This window comes from Bacillus rossius, chromosome 14 (assembly GCF_032445375.1).
Source record: "Bacillus rossius redtenbacheri isolate Brsri chromosome 14, Brsri_v3, whole genome shotgun sequence".
Classification (NCBI taxonomy): Eukaryota; Metazoa; Arthropoda; class Insecta; order Phasmatodea; family Bacillidae; genus Bacillus; species Bacillus rossius.
In genome coordinates, this window is record NC_086341.1 from 2,430,602 (window position 1) to 2,452,395 (window position 21,794).

A 21,794-nucleotide genomic window follows, 5' to 3' on the forward strand; every position below is an offset into this window, starting at 1 on the left:
CACGCAACATGACCACAAGTTACGTCAACCCTAACACAAAACAAATGAACTAGCACTAGAAAGCCGTAAGCTGTTAGGTACACTACACCATGCGGGTCGAATAAAGAAACCGGTGGCCCTGTGCAGGTGAAGCTGAGAGAAGTCTTGGGACACGTTTATTAACAGTGAGATCCATCCCACGTCTCATGACTGAACAAAGACAATACCTAGTACAAAGTAAACTACCACGTGAGGGACGAATTAATGTATTAAACGGCTGGTGAGTTGGGACTAGTGGTGAGGCTAGCCGCAGAATCTAAAAATGATTAAAAAGAAAACATTCTAGAAACGGTCTATGCACACAAAGTATGAGGGGCTCCCCAGTGTGATAAACATCTAGCCCCGTTTATCAGAGATGGCGAACTATGACCCCGAAAGGCCTAGGTCACTAAAGGTCCCATCGCGCGAAAAGACATGCGCAATGGTAGAGTAGGCAAGGTCATGACTTTTGAGCTTAGTCGCATCAGTTGAAAAAAAACCTTTATCATTATGCATTAAACATCAATGGAAAAACATTATCTAACATTCCACGTGCATTATTAATAGAACATATTTCAAACAAAAGGAGCACAATTGATTGTCTTGCGGGTGGCAATCGATCTGTCGGTGTTGGCAGCTGTTCGCCGCGCAACACCATGTTGCACTCGCATGACACCGAGTGTTTTCGGCGCACATGCACGGCCACGCATATGCCCTGGCGAGGCGACGACTGGGAAAACTAATGAAAGTCATCAAACATTAAAAAATTAATAGAATAGAAATTAATAGAATAGGCATTATTGATTCAAAACCAGAACACTTGATTTTCTTAAAGAATTGTTTGTTTCAAAGTGAAAATTTACTTACAGTAAATTGAATATTACAGAATTCATGCACACTGCCATAAACATCTCATGATGTGCTGAAATATAAATGATTATCATTAAAATTATTAAATAAGAATTCTTTCTATAGTTTATATAAAATCTACGCCCAACCAGCATATTCACCACAAGCAAGATTTAATTTATATGTGCACAATATTTAACATATAATATTTGGTCACATAAAGCTGTGCCAAAATTAATTTAAGCTGACATCTACCACTTTGGCATCGCCCATAATCTTAATTAACACGATATTCTCATCACATTAAAAACACTCACCAATGTGAACTCTACAGAGTTTATACTATGCCAATAGTCTGCAGTCAAGACATTGAAATCATAATGTGTTGTACTCTCTTGCATAATAGAGTTTATACACACATATATGTTAATTTTGTAATTGATATGTGTAACTCTGAATAGTGTACAGACTCTGTCTTCTTGTTTTATGTAATGTACCCCTGTTATGCATGCATACAAATGTTGTAATTTACTGTATATGTAGCTGTGGAAACAGACCCAACTTTATAGAAGACTCCTGTCAGAGTAATCTGGAAGGCTAATAAAGGACACTCTTTCCCTTTGGTAGCGGGCTTCACGAACTCGCATTCGAATCCTTTTCCTTTGGTAGCAGCCTTCGGCACTCGCTCCGAGACTCTCAGACCTCCTTTATAGGAGCGACCTTTAAGGGCATTCTCTTACCTCCACCCCTAACCCACATTCCTGACTGACATCTGGGAACACCTCAATATGGCATCCAAGGTGCAGCCTGTGACATCTGGCTACGATCCCGAATGCATCGATGCTGCCACCCGAAGCTGCTGGAAAATTCCACAATTTCCAGGAGGGCCAAAATTACCATGTGGTGTCCAAACACCACCCATGGAGTGGTATCTTGGACGTGTGCAGCACCCAGACGCATCACCACAGAAGGCCAGAGAATCAACCTGCATAGTATGTCCTGCCCAGTTTCACGTGTAATTGCTTGTGTGAGGGACCAACTAAATGATCCCCCAGGCACTCCCTCCTCTGCAACACCTATCGCGAATGGCTTGTGGACATGGAGTCAATAACCCCAACATCTCGACACTGCTTCGAATCGAGCTGTCCTGAGACCGCAGCAGTCTTGACCACCTGCCAGACCTGCCTATGTTTGGAAGACACTCCACTGAACATCGCCGAGTTGTCATTTAAGTGTTGTAAGTGCCGCGAGCCACCCCATGTCCGAACCGCTACTGCACCCGGACTACTCAGAGGCAAGGATCGTGAGGATCTAGCCTGTTAGATATGGCAATATGAACGTTCATTGCAATCACAAGGAAAACTCCCCACCGAATGGGTAAACTTTATCAGGACTTGTTTACTCAGAAAGGCCGCCAAATGGTGGAGTCACCTCAAGGGATTGTACAATGACTGGGAATATTTCACCAGGTGCTTCCTGAATCACCTTGGCAGCCAACTTAAAATGACGGAACTCACTGCCCAGCTATTTGGTCACAAACGGAAGGTGAGGCAGTAGGAGAATTCTTTATATCCAAGAAGAAACAAAAGCTTTCATCCTGAATGGGACATTCAACAACTTCCTTCCAGTTCTGTTGAAGCTAGTTCAGCCCATTCTTGAGACCTGGGGAACTACTCGCCCGAGCCATGGCAGTGAAGCACGATTGCCATGAAACCTAAAGGGACATACCAGCAAAACTAAGTGATGGATCACTATTTGTTACAAAAAGAATACAGTGACATCAAGAAAATTTATCCCAGAAGACCGAAGACTCATGCGGGGGATCACATATGTGTGTCATGAAAGAAGACTGTTTTTGAAAAAAAGTATTCTATTAATTGGTCGCATGAAATTTTTAAAGTGGTGAGGATAAAAACAAATATCCATGAGAGTTTAATATTTTTCAGATCTGGAGGGTAGTGAGGTACGAGAAGGATTCTCTGCTCCAGAAATTCAAATTATGAAATACCAAATACCCAACACGTACTAAGTAGATCAAATTCATCGAAAGCATAAGGTCTGTGTGTTCGTCCTCTGTTTTGTAAAGGTAAAAAATATAGATGGGAAGATATAGACATAGATAGAGATATATAGATTGGTATAGATAGAGAGATATGTACAGATATAGAGAGATATAGAAGATAGAGCGAGGGATTTATATATATAGAGATGTAGAGATATATAGATAGGGAGATAGATTGAGATATAGATGAAACATAGATACATAGAGTGATATAGATATATGGATAGAGATATATAGGTGTATAGAGAGAGACACAGAGGGATATATAGAGAGATATAGTGAGATTTATATTAGAGAGAGTAAATGCTTTGTATATGTGTACTTACTTCAAACAAATGACAAAAACATTGAGAGAGGCATAGCCACGCATGGCGGGCATTAGCTGGTGTTAGATAAGCGGAAGTGTGGTAACCCCTCACTGAACACCTGAGCGCCCACGAAACCAGAAGACATTTATCACCTCGGTTGAAAACGTTCAGAAATTTATTTTATTATGGGTTTATGTGACCAAGGAAATCACTTAATGTGTGCTGGCTGAAGAGATCGCAGCGGCGCGGGGTGTTGGCACAGCTGGCAGGAGAGGGCTTGCGGCGGCAGGCAGATCCTCGTGACCTTGAGCGCACTTGGCGGAGGGCAAACAAGACCTTGGAGTGCCTCGGTGCCGGACTTAAGTCCTCGCAGGAGTCGCGGTGTGACGTCAGCACCCGGTGCTTGGCTCTGAGGCCCCGACACATTTGTATCGTCCAACGTATCCAGTATCACACCTGTATACAACCACCACAAGTATACAACCACCACAAGCAGGCAGACGATCCACTTGTGCATACAGTGTAAATAAAGTGTGTTGCCAAATTCTTCTATAATAATTAATGCGAAATACGTACTTGATCCCAACAATCACATGTTCCACAAACTAATGAATCTTTTCTCATTTTTCCGGTTATATGTTTCCAGTTTTATGTGTATTGTAAATATCAAAACGTATTCATGAACGAGCTCATGGAGGCTGGAGCATGTGAAAATGTTATGTGCTGTGAAGTGTAAATAAAGTGATGACAATGTCTTAGCTAAACTTAAACAAAAGGGGGTTCTCTGTAAAGTCGGTTTACGGACGATAATTTTGCGTGATAACGTCATAAGAAAACATCGATGAAAAATTGTATACTTATTAATTTTAAAATTGTATTTGCAGTTTTTGCAAATTTAATTTAAATAATTTGTTTAAATATAATCACGAAAAATTAGTTTTAAAAAAAAAAAACACCTTAACCTGTTTTATATTATGGAAGATTTTCTCGCACGGTGGTTGGCCGGTTTTGCACGCTCGGCTCAGGTGGAACCTTGACAATTTTTTTCGTGCGTGCAGCCGGCGTTCATCGATTTATAAGATTGTTATCACGTCAAAAAAAAAGCTTTATTTTGTACCAAAAAAAATGCTTTGCTTTCCGACCTGACGCAGCAACTGTTGACTCGGAGACCCGGGGTTCGTGCTGCTCCCTCGTCAACTCCTGCCGTCGTGTTGGCCGGCCTGAGCAGCAGGCTGTCCACAAGGAGAAAATATTTCGTGCCAACCTAGGCGAGAAAAAAGTACTAGATTACAATTTGTTATAGTTTTTAACAATTTAGGAAGTTATCATGAAATTGCAATGCTCTAACTTAAATATCGCCACACACACATACATTCCATAGTTATTAAAATAATTACGCTTAATAATGAAACATATTGGAGTTACTGTAACATTATTATAGTAAAGAAAAAAAAGTACTAGATCTGAGCGTAAATATTTTGCATTAATTTTTATAGAAGAATTTGGCAACACACTTTATTTACACTGTATGCACAAGTGAATTGTCTGCCTGCTTGCGGTGGTTGTATACTTGTATCTTAAGAGGCCACTCCAGTGTTTCAGGGGCACTACGCAACCCGCGTTAACCTCATAAGATTCAATGCTATTTTCATTTTGCTTATAACTAATTAACTAATATAGATTTCGAAATGATGCTTGCTTGATATGTAAGACACTGAGGCTCTTATCAAAGCTCGTTTCTTCAAAAACGTGCATAAATTATTGTTCAAACCTAGGCAATACACTAATGCATATTAGTAAAGATTAGTATAAAAGCATAATTTATGCACGTTTTTGAAGAAAGGGGCTTTGATAAGAGCATCGTTTTCTTACATATCAAGCAAGCATCATTTCGAAATCTATATTAGTTAATTAGTTATAAGCAAAATGAAAATAGCATTGAATCTCATGAGGTTAATGCGGGTTGCGTAGTGCCCCTGAAACACTGGAGTGGCCTCTTAAGTTCAACAGGTGTGATACTGGATATGTTGGACGATACAAATGTGTCGGGACCTCAGAGCCAAGCACCGGGTATAAAAGTACTAGATCTAGTAGGAAAGTACTGACTCTGGACGCCCTGCCTCCCAGTCTGGAGTCGGAGCTGGAGTGAGTGTCATCTGCCCTAGCGGGGCACTCTCCACTTCTCCCCGCGCAGGTACCGACACTCGCGTGTTGTTTCAACCTCTCATCGAAGCGACGAGAAACACTGCGACCAGCTCACCAGCTAACAAGAACGCTTGAGTTTAATTTCAATAATTAAAATTGCATAAAAACTACCTGATGTGCCACTGACTTATGTTCACATGGGAATTTTAGGATGGGTTTTAGTATTGATTTGGCAAGCTAGGACTATATTACAAAATGAACAGAAGGGAGTATAATTTACCGACGCACGGACGATCACACGGATAGGCCAAAATTGTGAATATTTTAGTTTTGGCATATGTATCGCTTCTTATCACCAAAGCTGCCATTTTTCTTCTTCAAACTTTTCAATTTCAAGCATGACCGCGTTTAAATTTTACGATAACACGAGATTTTTCTTCCCGTCGAAAAATGCGGTAAAAAATAAATAATTTATTCGAAGTAGCTTGGATTCTGGGTTGTAGCCGCGTCCTTGGCGAATAATTCACCGAAGTTTCGGTCGACATTGCAGTCGCCATCGTGTAGATAAATGCTCCCTGATGATGGCGAATGCAATGTTCGACCGAAACGTTGGTTGAATTATCCGCCAAAGGACGCGGCTACAACCCAGAAGCCAAGCTACTTCAGACAACGGCCGTGAAAGCCTGCGAACATTATTAATGATTTAATTCGGCAAGGTGCACTGAGAGAAAGGTTTGTTTGCCTCAACAAAATATTTGTTTATATATAGTGAAATAAATATATTTTGTTGATTCAAACAAATATTTTGTAGTAGGAAAGATTCTATTGACCCAACAAAATGATTTTGTCAACTCAATTGTATATTTGGTTAGGTGTAACAAATTATTTTTGTTACTTGCCGGGTTTGGTTAAACTAACAAAATATTTTGTTCCACCAAGTAAATATTTTTTTCGCCATATATAAAGAAATATTTTTTTGATTCAAACAAACCTTTTTCTCTGTGTGTGATGCTGAATGTGTTTAAGTCCACACGAAAAAGAAAAAAAATGGCGGACGTTAGCTGGAGATTACGACGTGCCGGGCTGGCGAGAGAGGAAGGAAAAGGGAATTTTAAAAACCGCGACGATAAGGCGCGGCTCACTGTGGAAGTGCGTTCATCCGCGGTATTCCCCGGCGCGGTCTCTGCAAACAAGGACCTCTCGTCGGCGACCTCTAGTCCTGAGTGGACTGGCCCCACCTCCAGCCGGCCCCCGGGTATATAGCCTCGCGCCCTCGCCGCGAGGCGCACTCGCCATGCTGCGCTGCGTACTGCTGGTGAGTACGTTCTCGTCGACCTGCACTCGTCGTTCCAGTCGGCGTCTGTTTCTTCCTGGGTGTCGGACTCCGGGACACGACAACACATCAGTTCATCTGTTCAAACGAGAAAAAAAAGGGGGGGGGGTTGTCTGTAAAGTCCGTGTCGTTGCTACTCAGATCCCTCAGAGGGGGCTGGCTCTGTTGGAGGTCAGGGGGTGGACGGCGGAGCTGGGGGTGTTTTGGTGGGGCTGAAGTTGGGATGGGTCTCCTCAACCTCTCGGCCTAGCTGGGCACTCCCCAGTAGCATGCCGCGATTAGAAATGGCGTATCTATTTCTCGGTTCTAGGAACCCATGTCAGACTCTGGAAACAGTGTCTGGCATGTAAAAGAACCATCTTTCTCCTAACCGGGATCAAGCCCTAACGGGATTATCTACCTGGGGGAGTTATGATGTAATTTTGAGATGTGAATCTTTGAATCTGTCTGTAAAGTCGGTTCACGGACGATAATTTCACGTGATAACGTCATAAGAAAACATTGATGAAAAAATGGCATACTATTTTTTTAATTTTCAAATAATATTATTTACAGTTTTTTTGCAAACTTTTAATTAAAATAAATTTGTTTAAAAATATAATCACGAACAATTAGTTTAAAAAAGCCCGCCTTAACCTGATTTGATATCGTAGAAGATTTTCCTCGCGCGGTGGTTGGCCGGTTCTCGCACGCTCGGCTCAGGCGGAACGTGACAATTTTTACGTGCGTGCGATTTATAAGACGTTATCACGTCAAAAAAAAATTAATGTTCGCAGGCTCTCCACGGCCATTGTCCGAAGTAGCCTGGCTTCTGGGTTGTAGCCGCGTCCTTGGCTTATAGTTCACTGACGTTTCGGTCGACATTGCAGTCGCCATCATCGGTAACTGCTCCCCTGATGATGGCGACTGCAATGTCGACCGAAACGTTGGTGAATTAATCACCAAGGACGCGGTTACAACCCGGAAGCCAAGCTACTTCAAAATTAATTAACCTTCAGATTAATATCGTTGGGGTAATACCACCTGCACTACAACGAAAAAAAAAATTGTTTTCAAACTTAAAATTATATTTTTTTGATACTGCTTTAACAAACTTTAATTCGGGAAACATGTTTTCAACTTCCATTTTTTTCGCTGCCATTAGTATGAAATTGTAATATATCATGTCCATGTAAAGTTAAGGAACTCGTGTAACATACTGACCTCACTTGATGAATTAGGCATTGTTTGTTTTCACCGCAGCGTCTCGGATCTGTGTGACTGCACAGCAGACTGTCCACTTCGACATGTAGCTGAACCGACTCCGAGCTAGCAGAATCTCTATAAACATGAACACGCTATTGTTTGGTACTAAACAAAAAGTTAACTGTCACATCAAACAAGACATATCATTGCCCCCCCCCCTTGCCGCTCTTTTGGAGAATTTAAGTCATTATTTTGGACTCACGCCATTATTACTCAGACTTGTATGTCATAGAAACAACTCCAATAATGGATAAGAAAGATGAATACACAAACACACAGTAAAACAAGCCACGATCAACCGAAGTAAAATGTTAGAATTATAGACAACACAGATAATTCCGTGGAAGCAAGTTGTCAGAACTATACCAAACCTCAAACGAACACATTGCACTGACAATTACAATACAGTTGCAACAATAACAGTAAATCAGTCTGTTTGTGCTTGTTTACTGGAACATACCTCCGTTATTGAAACGGTCTTGGAAAAACCTACTTTGTTCTTCTATGCTGTCGTCGTTGTGTTGTCAGAATAACTGATTGATTTCATCGCTGGGTTCGCACGTGTGTCGCTGTATTTTTTGTTGTTTTGTCAAGAGTGTGTCTTTAGTGGCATCTTTGGGTTCCTTTGTCTGTTTGTATTTGCTGTTTATTTGCAACTGTCTCGGTGTTCGCCTGTGCTGTGATATATTTCTGACTAATTCCTACCACTGCGGCCTGTACTTTTAACATTTGACATCGCCTTATTATGTGTTGTTTTTTATATGTTTGTGTGTTCATATTTCTTTGTCCGTTCTTCAATTTGTAACTATTACAAACATTGAAAAAATCAGTCTTTTTTTCCAAAATAATGATTAAAATTTATCTTTCCCAGCGGAAAAATTATTCAAATATGTGTCGAACAACAAGTGTGTATATTCACTGCAACCTCTTTCAATTGTCCGTCACGTCCGTCCGTCATCCGTTCATCCGTCAACAAGCCTAGTGAGTCAACTGTTCGCACGTCCGTCATGAAACTTGCTCACCTGCAGCTGGCCAACTGACTAGAAGGCTTAGATTTGGGAAAGAATTTCTCTTGAGGAAGTAGAACAATTTGACAATCATGTAAGCTTAGCATTTATAAAACATCAAACTCATGTTTTTCTCGCTGATATTTATTTTAATATTTTCAGATACCTAAAGTAAACAATTACACTTATTTGTATCGGTTAATTCTTCTTTGTATTAAGAATATAATTTTAAGACGCGTGAAAACGCAAGTTAACAACATGTGATGGAAACCGCTTGACAAATAAATAAAATTTTAAAAATACATATATTAATCTACAGGCAATGCCAGCCAACAATATCTAGGAAGTAAAATTTACGCCCGTCCGTCAAAAGTTAAAGCTTAGCAATATTATTTGACGGTAGAATGGGTGGAGTTTTTCAAGCCCTCTGATTGGCTTCAGGTCACGTGATTGAAGGACAGACGTTAAGTATAATCGTGAGTCCAGGTTATTACGTAAAATTCTTTGGTAGGTAATATAATTCCGCAGAAATTCCTTTTGTCATTTCACCAGTCTAGGTGATTGGTATAAAATAAAAGTTTTCGTTAGACGTTGTGTTGCGGGGAGTACTACCGGGACGTCTGAGCCTCGTGCGGCCTCGCCTAGTGTAAGTGGTACCGCAGTACGGGAAGCCTACAACTCACGTAGTTTCGGTTCCCTGCAAGAATTTCCCGAAGATTTCCGAAGTTTTTGCGTTTTGGTATCAACGCCACTTCAGCCGCTAAATCAGAAGTTTCCAATGAAAACAAGCATGTCGTGACTGACCTAACCTAACCTAACCCTCCGATTTTTTTTTTAATTTCAATTTTTGAGAGAAATCCGAAGTCGCACGAACGTGGTAGGGAACCGAAACGACGTGAGTTGTAGGCTTCCCGACGTCACTCGGCTGCCGGGTATATTAGCCCGCGCGCGCGCCGGCTCACGAGCTTACAGCCGGACTGCGCACCTGAGTCTTCTGCCATGTCGAGCGGCTCAGCGGTCGCTACAGTTGGTGGTAGAGCCCATTTTCCGTTTTAACAGCTAGCACACGAGTGGTATCCTGTTCACCACGGACTCCGACGGCTGCGACTATAAAGGCAAGTACTGGGAAAGTCTGAGGGGCAGAATCGGCCCGTGTCCACCGTTGTGTTTTGACGTCTACAACTACACGCGCGCTTAATGAACTGTGACGGTGTTCGCTGGTCTCCCCCCCCCCCAACTTGGAAACAGTGACATTAATGAATCGTATGCAGGGAATGATACCACATGAGGACAACGAGCAGTGACGTATTAGGTTAAGTAATAGAGACTCGATAGTATCTAGAAGGAGTCAGTAATTAATATGTTGTTTGTGCCTGCTCCCGTTTCCATAATAAATGTAGCGTTTTGGAAAGTGACTTAGTATCACCTGCCTCTCTATCACCTCCTTTTTTCCTTAATTCAATGTTGCCGGTTAGCTCAGGCTAACCTCTCACAACAGTTGTGTTGGTTGAGCAACATTTGAAACGCTTTAAAATTATGGGTAGGGAATGTCGTAAACTGCTGTTATTTATTCGCGTCTCGAAGTCGAACGAGCAACCGGCAGAGATGCGGATTGTGTCGGTGGCTGATCGGGGGTCAGTGAAACTAGGCCTCCCGTGGGGCGCTGTGCGGGTCAGCATACCGCGCAGGCGGAGCGACGAGGGAGGGGTGTGGCGCTCCACAGAGGACTGGCTTGATGAAAGCTTTAGCAATGGCGTATGTCCGAAAGCTTACATCAAGTAATGCACTCCCATTGCACAAATATTTCAAAGATAATTCCACAGAGGACTGGCCGGGGTCGACTCTGCAGCAGTGCTGGGCAGCTCAGAGAAGTGGCGGGTGCAGCAACAAGCATCTCAGTTCTAAACAAGGTAGCCTTGCGTGTAGTCGCGTGGATGCTGGCTGTATCCGAGCTGCCTCCCCGAGTGCTGAGTGCTGAGTGCTGAGTGCTGAGTGCTGAGTGCTGAGTGCTGAGTGCTGAGTGCTGAGTGCTGAGTGCTGAGTGCTGAGTGCTGAGTGCTGAGTGCTGAGTGCTGAGTGCTGAGTGCTGAGAGCTGAGTGCTGAGTGCTGAGTGCTGAGTGCTGAGTGCTGAGTGCTGAGTGCTGAGTGCTGAGTGCTGAGTGCTGAGTGCTGAGTGCTGAGTGCTGAGTGCTGAGTGCTGAGTGCTGAGTGCTGAGTGCTGAGTGCTGAGTGCTGAGAGCTGAGAGCTGAGTGCTGAGTGCTGAGAGCTGAGAGCTGAGAGCTGAGAGCTGAGAGCTGAGAGCTGAGTGCTGAGTGCTGAGAGCTGAGAGCTGAGTGCTGAGTGCTGAGTGCTGAGTGCTGAGTGCTGAGTGCTGAGTGCTGAGAGCTGAGAGCTGAGAGCTGAGAGCTGAGAGCTGAGTGCTGAGTGCTGAGTGCTGAGAGCTGAGTGCTGAGTGCTGAGTGCTGAGTGCTGAGTGCTGAGTGCTGAGTGCTGAGTGCTGAGTGCTGAGAGCTGAGAGCTGAGAGCTGAGAGCTGAGAGCTGAGTGCTGAGTGCTGAGTGCTGAGTGCTGAGTGCTGAGTGCTGAGTGCTGAGTGCTGAGTGCTGAGTGCTGAGTGCTGAGTGCTGAGTGCTGAGTGCTGAGTGCTGAGTGCTGAGTGCTGAGAGCTGAGTGCTGAGTGCTGAGTGCTGAGTGCTGAGTGCTGAGTGCTGAGAGCTGAGAGCTGAGAGCTGAGTGCTGAGTGCTGAGTGCTGAGTGCTGAGTGCTGAGTGCTGAGTGCTGAGAGCTGAGTGCTGAGTGCTGAGTGCTGAGTGCTGAGTGCTGAGTGCTGAGAGCTGAGTGCTGAGTGCTGAGTGCTGAGTGCTGAGTGCTGAGTGCTGAGTGCTGAGAGCTGAGTGCTGAGTGCTGAGTGCTGAGTGCTGAGTGCTGAGTGCTGAGTGCTGAGAGCTGAGAGCTGAGAGCTGAGAGCTGAGAGCTGAGTGCTGAGTGCTGAGTGCTGAGTGCTGAGTGCTGAGTGCTGAGTGATGAGTGCTGAGTGCTGAGTGCTGAGTGCTGAGTGCTGAGTGCTGAGTGCTGAGTGCTGAGTGCTGAGTGCTGAGTGCTGAGTGCTGAGTGCTGAGTGCTGAGTGCTGAGTGCTGAGTGCTGAGTGCTGAGTGCTGAGTGCTGAGAGCTGAGTGCTGAGTGCTGAGTGCTGAGTGCTGAGTGCTGAGTGCTGAGTGCTGAGTGCTGAGTGCTGAGTGCTGAGTGCTGAGAGCTGAGAGCTGAGTGCTGAGTGCTGAGTGCTGAGTGCTGAGTGCTGAGTGCTGAGTGCTGAGTGCTGAGTGCTGAGTGCTGAGTGCTGAGAGCTGAGAGCTGAGTGCTGAGTGCTGAGTGCTGAGTGCTGAGTGCTGAGTGCTGAGTGCTGAGTGCTGAGTGCTGAGTGCTGAGTGCTGAGTGCTGAGAGCTGAGAGCTGAGAGCTGAGAGCTGAGAGCTGAGAGCTGAGAGCTGAGTGCTGAGAGCTGAGAGCTGAGAGCTGAGAGCTGAGTGCTGAGTGCTGAGTGCTGAGTGCTGAGTGCTGAGAGCTGAGAGCTGAGAGCTGAGAGCTGAGAGCTGAGAGCTGAGTGCTGAGTGCTGAGAGCTGAGAGCTGAGTGCTGAGTGCTGAGTGCTGAGTGCTGAGTGCTGAGTGCTGAGTGCTGAGAGCTGAGAGCTGAGAGCTGAGAGCTGAGTGCTGAGTGCTGAGTGCTGAGTGCTGAGTGCTAAGAGCTGAGTGCTGAGTGCTGAGTGCTGAGTGCTGAGTGCTGAGTGCTGAGTGCTGAGTGCTGAGAGCTGAGAGCTGAGAGCTGAGAGCTGAGTGCTGAGTGCTGAGTGCTGAGTGCTGAGTGCTGAGTGCTGAGTGCTGAGTGCTGAGTGCTGAGTGCTGAGTGCTGAGTGCTGAGTGCTGAGTGCTGAGTGCTGAGTGCTGAGTGCTGAGTGCTGAGTGCTGAGTGCTGAGTGCTGAGTGCTGAGAGCTGAGAGCTGAGAGCTGAGTGCTGAGTGCTGAGTGCTGAGTGCTGAGTGCTGAGTGCTGAGTGCTGAGAGCTGAGAGCTGAGAGCTGAGAGCTGAGTGCTGAGTGCTGAGTGCTGAGTGCTGAGTGCTGAGTGCTGAGTGCTGAGTGCTGAGTGCTGAGTGCTGAGTGCTGAGTGCTGAGTGCTGAGAGCTGAGAGCTTAGAGCTGAGTGCTGAGTGCTGAGTGCTGAGTGCTGAGTGCTGAGTGCTGAGTGCTGAGTGCTGAGTGCTGAGTGCTGAGTGCTGAGTGCTGAGTGCTGAGAGCTGAGTGCTGAGTGCTGAGTGCTGAGTGCTGAGTGCTGAGTGCTGAGTGCTGAGTGCTGAGTGCTGAGTGCTGAGTGCTGAGTGCTGAGTGCTGAGAGCTGAGTGCTGAGTGCTGAGTGCTGAGTGCTGAGTGCTGAGTGCTGAGTGCTGAGTGCTGAGTGCTGAGTGCTGAGTGCTGAGTGCTGAGTGCTGAGTGCTGAGTGCTGAGTGCTGAGAGCTGAGAGCTGAGAGCTGAGAGCTGAGTGCTGAGTGCTGAGTGCTGAGTGCTGAGTGCTGAGTGCTGAGTGCTGAGTGCTGAGAGCTGAGTGCTGAGTGCTGAGTGCTGAGTGCTGAGTGCTGAGTGCTGAGTGCTGAGAGCTGAGAGCTGAGAGCTGAGTGCTGAGTGCTGAGTGCTGAGTGCTGAGTGCTGAGTGCTGAGTGCTGAGTGCTGAGTCTCTGGGACCGCTGCTGGCTGAGCAGGTGGCTATGTTCCAACATATGGTCGGCATCTTCCACCACTCCTCCCAAATGTGCGCCCTTTTAGGGTAGATTGTGAGTGGCTTACAGGTCCATTTTCTTATAAATCGATGAACTCCGGCTGCACGCACGAAAAAAAAATTGTCACGTTCCGCCTCAGACCGAGGGTGCAAGAACCGGCCAACCACCGTGCGAGAAAAATCTTCTATAATTATCAAAACAGGTTGAGGCGGGGGCTTTTTTAACTAATTGTTCGTGATTATATTCAAAGAAATTATTTAAATTAAAATTTTGCAAAAAAAAACCTGTGAATAATAGATATTTGAAAAATTTAAAAAAAAAGTGTGCAAATTTTTTCATCAATGTTTTTCTCATGACGTTATCACGTATAATTATCGTCCGTGAACCGACTTTACAGACAACCCCCTTTTTTTAACATTTTAGAGCAATTTAATATTCCGACAGAGCTGTCAAGGTATCAGGAAGGTGTTAGTAGAGGTGAGTTGTTACAGCAATTTTCGGTAACTTATCTGTTCCAACCTGTTACTGATACAGTAATGTTCTAGTTATAAGTAGCTGATACTTCTGTATCAGCTAGAGCAGTAAGCATTCTCGTTACAGGTTACACATCCACCGTGCCGTCATCACCAGTGTAAAAAGGTATCGGTGTTCTCTTTCCACGCCTTTCGTAATCTGCAGCCCCCCCCCCCCCCTCCGTCACCTTGTCATACTTTATTCCCCTCTTTCTGACGTTAAAAGAGTATTTCTCACTCTCTTCCAACCTCCCCTCCCTGTTCTTACTTCTCTCCAACAGTAAAATAAAAAGCTCCGCGTACGCAGACCGTGCGACCGTAAGGAGAATCTGATACATTATTTATCACGCCCGGTAATTCTCTACCTCTGTTACGCTCATGCCCGCCAAATACAGCCAGTATCAATCAGTTCAACATTCACTGCAGTTCGTCCTGGCCGTATATTGTTGCGGGCTGTCATGCTTTGTAGTTAGTATCTTTATAGTGAAATAAGGAATGGATAAGTGCAGGAAAAATACTTCATTTGTGTGGAATTTTTTCACGGAAAATAATGAGTTTGCTAAGTGTAATTTGTGTAAACAAAAACTGAGTTATAATGCAATACTATTTGTTAAATAGTGACTGAACTTGCAAAGTGTTTGTTTTTTTATCGATATTGGCACTGCTATCTGCCTGATGTAACTCAAATGTCTATTGATATAGTATGCTCACTAATGTACCTATCTGTTTTTTAATGTATGAAAACACTAGTTACTAATTGTTTTCGAAAAAAGAAAGTCCATATGTTGATTACATCTGTTATTAGGGTCAACTGAGAATTTATTTGCATTTTCATAGTTGTTAGGTGCACAAATATAAATATCATATCTTTTATTAATGTACTTTTTAATATTAAAATTTCATTAGTTTTATTATTAAACGAGACGGTGTTTTAGCTTTGCTCCCTAGATCGTAGATCCACATATCTATCACCTAAGGATGATGGATCTAGAACCAGTGTCCTTGGTCTTGTATCGCTATTAGCGTACTAACTAGAGTCTTCAGTCTTCGCAAGAAGCACGCACTGCGCACTGAGCGTACTTTTATGTGGGACAATAAACAAAACGACTCGTAACAATTTCGCTCTGCGCCTCTCCTTCAACGCCTTCCCCTGCGCTTCCTCCCCTACATTATTTCCCTTCTTTATCCCTTATTCGTCGTTCCTGCTCCCTCCCCTTTCACAAGCTCCGCCCAAGTGACCGTCATCTGCGATCGGGTTCTGCGCACATTGGCCGTGGTGTTGTTCCAGGCGAATTCAAAAACTGATACCAAAGTACTTGATACTTGAATAGTGTACTCGTTTGCAGTACCTGATACAGGCGCGTATCAGTTACAAAGTAGCTGGTTGATACTCTACTACCCACCTGTAGGTGTAAGAGTCTCAGCAAGACCAGACTAGGACAACCCAGCATAGTCACCGCCTCACCCAGCTGACCAGACAGTCGGCTGTGTCCTGAGCCCTCGGACCTTGTCAGCGCTGCTGGTGGCTGACCCCCGGGTCTCCGGCTCTGTGTGCAGGTAGCGGCGGCGGCGCTGTGCGGCCTGGTGGTGGCCGGGGGCGGCGCGGGGGCGGCAGGGGGCGGCCCGGAGAGCTTGTCGGGGGAGGGCTCGCCCCAGCAGAGCTACGACACCCGCCAGCTGTGGCACCAGGTGCTGCCTCGCGCGGCGCCCAGGGACCTGGACACCGCTGAGTCCTTCTACCACCACCATCACCGCGGCTGGGGCGGAGGCGGCTGGGGCGGCGGCGGCTGGGGCGGGCCCGGAGGCGGCTGGGGCGGACCCGGGGGTGGCTGGGGCGGCGGCGGCTGGGGCGGAGGAGGCGGCTTCGGGTTCGGCGGCTGGAAAGGCATCGGCTGGAGCGGCGGCTGGGGTCGCTGACCACGACCTTGCGAGTGAACATGGTACCAACCTGGGAAAACCGATCAACACGAACTTTTTTTAACTAATAAACTATTTTTTTTTTAAAAAGTGTTAATTAAATTTTACGAAATCAAAAACGCTTGTTTAAAAAATACATATACCCTAATGAAATGAACATCGTGATGTCTTTTTTTTTAAATTCCTCTGGTGTATTTGATGTTTCAAAGCTTTCACTTGGACAGAACCGATCCCAGCTCTTCCTGGTGGTGCAGACACGCTCTCTCTCTCTCTCTCTCTCTCTCTCTCCTGGGTGGACGATGCTGCCACCTCGTGTCGACGGTAGCTGTCCGAAGTACAGTAAAAACCTCGTCCATCCGGCCCTCGTTCAACCGGATCTGCGGATGATCCGGATCAGATCTGAAAAACATTTTATTTAAGATTCACATGAATATAATATATTATATATTTTTTTAACTAATTTAGCAACTTTGAGTACGCCAAATATTGACTTCGTGGTTTGATTCTAAGTACAGCTCCTGCGTGGATGGTAGAAGTTTGGTGATAAAAATAAATTTTGTTGACTTTTAAACAGCTGACAAAAATCTTTGGGGTACTTGGGAGCGTCAGCCCAGATGAAATACTAATGAAAAAAACGTTTGCATCTCCGTGCTTCATTCAAACACCATACATTAAAAAAAAAAAAAAACATAAAATCGTGGGTGAATTCTTTGTTAAGAAGTTATGTGAAAAGTTATGTTTATATTTTTAATATCTTTTTTTATCAATATAGGGCATGTATAATATCCATTTTTGTTACAAAACTTAGTGTTTTATTGTAATAAAAGGTAAGTCTGCTAATTTAAGGATTTTGTTTTTTGTATTACCCATATCATCCGGATTATCCGGTTTTTCGGTTGTCCGGATTGCATTTCGCCCCAGTTAGCCCGGATGGACGAGGTTGAACTTTAAAGGGATATAAAAGAATATAGGCCAGTTTAGAGGTTTTCAGATTTTTTTTCTCAAAAAAAATAATACCTAAACATTTTGTTAAGTAATTTACGTAAGCATGCTACATGGCAACCGAAATTTTAGAATACGCATGTATCCCTTTGGGACCAGACAGTTTCACGTCAACGTTCAACTAAACATAAATACTTATATATATTGTGTCACTTTCACCCTTCTGATTCTAACTGTCTCAACTATTGTAATTAATTGATTGCCGAACAAAGGTGTTGGCTTCTAGCCGTCTCTCGTCTACAGGCGAGCGAGCGACGCAGCGCAAACGAACGGGCATGGAATGTTTATTCTAAGTTATTAATTTCAATTATTTATTAAATAACAATGTAACCATTTATCATTTATAACGCAAATAAATTATACATACGGGCACATAACCTCACACAACTCTCCTGTGAAAACAGACAGGGCACTACTAAAGCTTTGACTACCAAACCAGATGCACAACGAACACAGTAGGATTACATGAGTTGTGTTTGTTCACAGTATCTGTTTAGTTTCATCGCAGAGTTCACCTGTTGCGTCGGTGTGTTTTTCCAAGGTTTTTGTTCGACTGTGTTTTCTGTCCTTGTCACAACTTTCTCGTCGTTTACAGACCACTGCTCGTCTGTGACGCCATATTTTTTTCCCCCGACTAATTTCTTCCGCGGAACTATCTGTGCTGTCGATGTGTTTAACTTTTGAACTTCAGCTGAGTTTGGCTTGATCCCTGTGTTTGTTTTTGTACTTGTATCTTTTGGTCCATTCCCGTAGTTTCTGTGCGACATATATACAGTGAGAACATGGCATTTTTGAGTATGTTCGTTAAAAATTTTTTAATGAAGAATTTTCGCAGCTTGTTATGGTAGGTTACTCCTACCTAACGATTTTGCCCCTAAACGGCAGGACATCTGCGAAACGGTCAAGTCAAGAGGGTTGCATAACACTCAGGTATTGACGACTCGTATAGCTACAAGAGAATCACTAGCGGCCACGTGCTTAGTAACAGCTAAGCGAACAGCTATTGGGCGCTGATGCGGTCATCCGCGAATTATGTCATTTTCATTTCCCCGAGAATAAGTAGGGGTCTCCTGATATGATTCAAGCAGAGTGGCGCATTTTATGTCATCTGTAAATCTTGTTCTAATAAAAATAAAAGTGTATTACACCAAACTGTTTAAGTTTGATCACAAGTATACCTAACCCATTTCTCCTTTGGCATCTCTTGATGAGCTGCTACAGGAGAGATGACAAGCTCCTCCATCGTCGCGGCTGAAACATGGTTTACAAGGTCGAGTCAGTGTCGCTATTTCTGCCCAGCAGGAAACCTGTCAGACGCCTGCCTTATACGGCGGGTAGCGGCGGTTCTGATTGGCCCGCGACCTTTTGCGGCCACAGAGCAAGGTCACGGGGTGATTACTGGCCATTTGCAACGAGACCGGTGCTCCTGAACCAACCAGCGCGTCCGACAGCTTGCCGCGTCGTTGCCCGAGGACTTCATGTTCACCGGCGTGCTACCCTGATGATGGCGGCTGCAACGTCGACCGAAACTCCGGTTGAAATTTTCTCCCCGCGCGACTAAATCCCACAATACGAGAAAATTCAATTTATTTCTTCTAGTTTTTACCATTTCATGCTTCATACACCTCGAAACCATAGTCTACGTAAAAATTTTTATATATATTACAAATTCGTACCAATCAGAGCTTTACGGTCACGATAACTGTTGTAATTTTGTACATATTGATAATGTTCGCAGGCTTTCACGGGAGCAGTTACCTAGCCGTGTCCTTGGTAAATATTCACCGACGTTTCGGTCGACATTGCAGTCGCCATCAACATGGAACAGTCACCTACTGTACCCTGATGATGGCGACTGCAATATCGACCGTAACGTCGGTGAATTATTTGCCAAGGACACGGGTGCGACCCAGAAGCCAAGCTAAATCTTTGTTAACATTGCGTCTGGAACTGTACATTAAACATAGAGATGGAAAATGTGGGTCGAGTTTGTTCGTAGGAACTGAAACATCAGTGCAGCTTCCTTGATGTGAAACGTGCTGCGTGCGTATGAGTGACCTCGCTGGCGCTACGTGGAGACAGACAGGCAGTGACCCTGGGGTCTGTCTGCAGCTCGAGTCAGAGGACCTGGAGGGGGGTCACGCGGTCCGAGCGCTGCTATTGGCTGGGCGGGCCGTGACCGCGTTCATTTCCTGCTGGCGAGCCCTGCGCGTCACGTCACACCCCGTCACGACTCTTCACGACTCGTCATGACTCGTCACGCCTCGTCACGACATGTCACAACTGGTCATGCTTTGTCGCATCTTGTTACAACTCATCACGACTCGTCATAGCTCGTCACACCTCGTCACGACTTGTCACGACTCGTCAGACCACATCACAGCTCATCAAAACTCGTTACATTTCGTCACACCTCGTCAAAAATAGTCACGACTCGTCGCAACTCGTCACGCCTCGTCGCAACTTCTCACAACTGGTCATACTTCGTCGTGCCTTGTTACAACTCATCACACCTTGTCACAATCCATCACATGATCATCACACTTCATCACAAACTCGTTTTTACTTCGTCACGACTCATCATATACCTCGTCACACAATTCGTCACGCCTCTTGGCAAACTCGTCACCGTTCCTCACGAAACGCCGTACCTTGTCGCAACTCGTCGTAAACTCATCGCACACCCTGTGTCACAACGAGTATCGCCGCGTCACGACACGGAACACCTCGTCACAAATCTTTTCCGGATCGTCAACGATTCGTCGTACCTCGTCACAATTCGTCATACCTCTCGCTCACTCTGGAGCGTGCATCAGGTCACACGATCATTATTTTATTTATTAGTAAATAAATATACAATATGTACGCTTTTCTCTGAACAGAGATCTATAGTGCACCCCAGCGAAATTTATCTAATCGAATTCTGACACTGCTCAATATCAAACATAGCCTGTATTACACGTGACCTAGCGGGCAACGTATTCAGACAATAGAGCCGTGTTTCAGGGACTCCCGACTTACGGGACACAACATCTCGCGGCTTCTTGGAGTTTTAATGTTTTGCCACAGATGCAATTAGGTTACGAATGGTGTTCTTTTTTTTTTGACGTGGCCTTACAACCTATCACTGGCCACGTTTTAAGTCAAAATTCTTGTGACTGAAGTTAATATTTCGATAGTAACAGTTGCCCACGAGTCATGATTGGTCATTTCCTTCCAGTGACCACAGGTTGGTGCCCACTAACACCAGACTGTGACAAGGTGTAAGTGCTTGAGATGTTAAGGTTTATGTTTGTTATGCAAAAACATGTTGAAGAAAAGCTTTAGATTGAAATTACAGCAATAAAAAATTATAAATCTAAGACAGTAGGGACGTAATCTCCAACCAAGGATGCAAAAGTATTCATATTGCCTGGAATTCACTGTATATTATATTATGCAACTTTGTTTCCTTATAATTTTTTATTGTTGTGAAGGCAGTGCGTCATAAAACTGAGCTGAGGTGAAGTTTGCTGTGTTAAGTAGTTGCGCAGGTTAGGAAATAATGCCTAACATCTGTAACAATGGCTGCATTCTTTTCTATCGAATAGTGTTAGTGAAAATATAAATCTGACGTTTGAAAGTAACTTGCATAAATGACACAATTTCACCGCATGTGAACTGTGCATTTCGAAAACGTGTACAAACAAAGTAATTCTGAGCCTTGCATAAATAGATTTTTTTATTTGTATACAGAACGTTTAATACAATTCACATTTTTTGTTGCATTCATGATGTATGAATGATTACGTAGTCACCAAAACATAGACACAACTACAAAATCAATTGATTCATAAAAACCAAGACCATTATATATTACTGCACTAGGACTAAGTAAATTATTTTATAAAATTTCAAAAAACGTTTTACCAGAAAAACAAAATACATGTTACCAAAAACATCCTTAAATATAAAAGCTTTAAAAAGCTAAAAATTGTAACAAATAGAAATATTACATTCATATTTTATAATACAATTTACGATTAAAAGCATTAAAACAATACTTCTTGTAAATGAAGTGATATAATAGTTGCATTCTTAATTCTCTTATCGATCATGAATATCATGAATGTCACAACGTTCGAAAACTTAAACATGGTTTGACACTTCTGGGTCATTACGTCGTGAAGAAAATAACCTTGGATTGGCTGAAAGCGAGGTGTATTGCTAATATCACAGTTATTAATCGTTCACAATAGCACTTCCGATTTCCACACACACAAAAAAGTAGGTATAGGTAATAAAATTGCCAGGATTGCTTTATATTAAAAGAATAAAAAAGAAAATAAAGGTGTGTCATTATTTAGGAAGTTGAAAATTTAAAAAAAATAAACTTAACTTGAACAGAATAATTTAGTCAAAGACAAGCGAACAATAACTTTACATGTCTACATGAACCTAATTAGAAACAATAAAAACCAAACAGTTTCTTCTATTGAAAGATGTGGGATATGTGTTGGGTTATGCTTCTCTTTATAACTGATGCAATTTTAACATGAAAATAAAATAAAACCTAGTTGGTGAAAAGCCATGGTAAACAAAGACTGCTGCGTTACATCACTAATTAAAACATACTTTGCAGACAATTA

General features: G+C 43.9%; 1 protein-coding gene across 1 annotated transcript; it reads left to right on the plus strand.

The window, feature by feature from the left end:
• Positions 1–6,564: 6,564 nt before the first annotated feature.
• Positions 6,565–18,318, plus strand: LOC134538972 (uncharacterized). Its single transcript, XM_063380625.1, has 2 exons — positions 6,565–6,697; positions 15,805–18,318. Exons 1-2 carry the CDS (start codon positions 6,677–6,679, stop codon positions 16,162–16,164), a joined length of 381 nt encoding a protein of 126 aa, XP_063236695.1. The 5' UTR covers positions 6,565–6,676; the 3' UTR covers positions 16,165–18,318.
• Positions 18,319–21,794: the final 3,476 nt, after the last annotated feature.

Excerpts from the sequence above, each read along its gene's own strand:
- LOC134538972 (XM_063380625.1), top strand. The coding sequence starts at position 6,677 with ATGCTGCGCTGCGTACTGCTG. Across the intron at positions 6,698-15,804 it reads TGCTGCGCTGCGTACTGCTG|GTAGCGGCGGCGGCGCTGTG; the intron begins GTGAGTACGTTC and ends CTCTGTGTGCAG.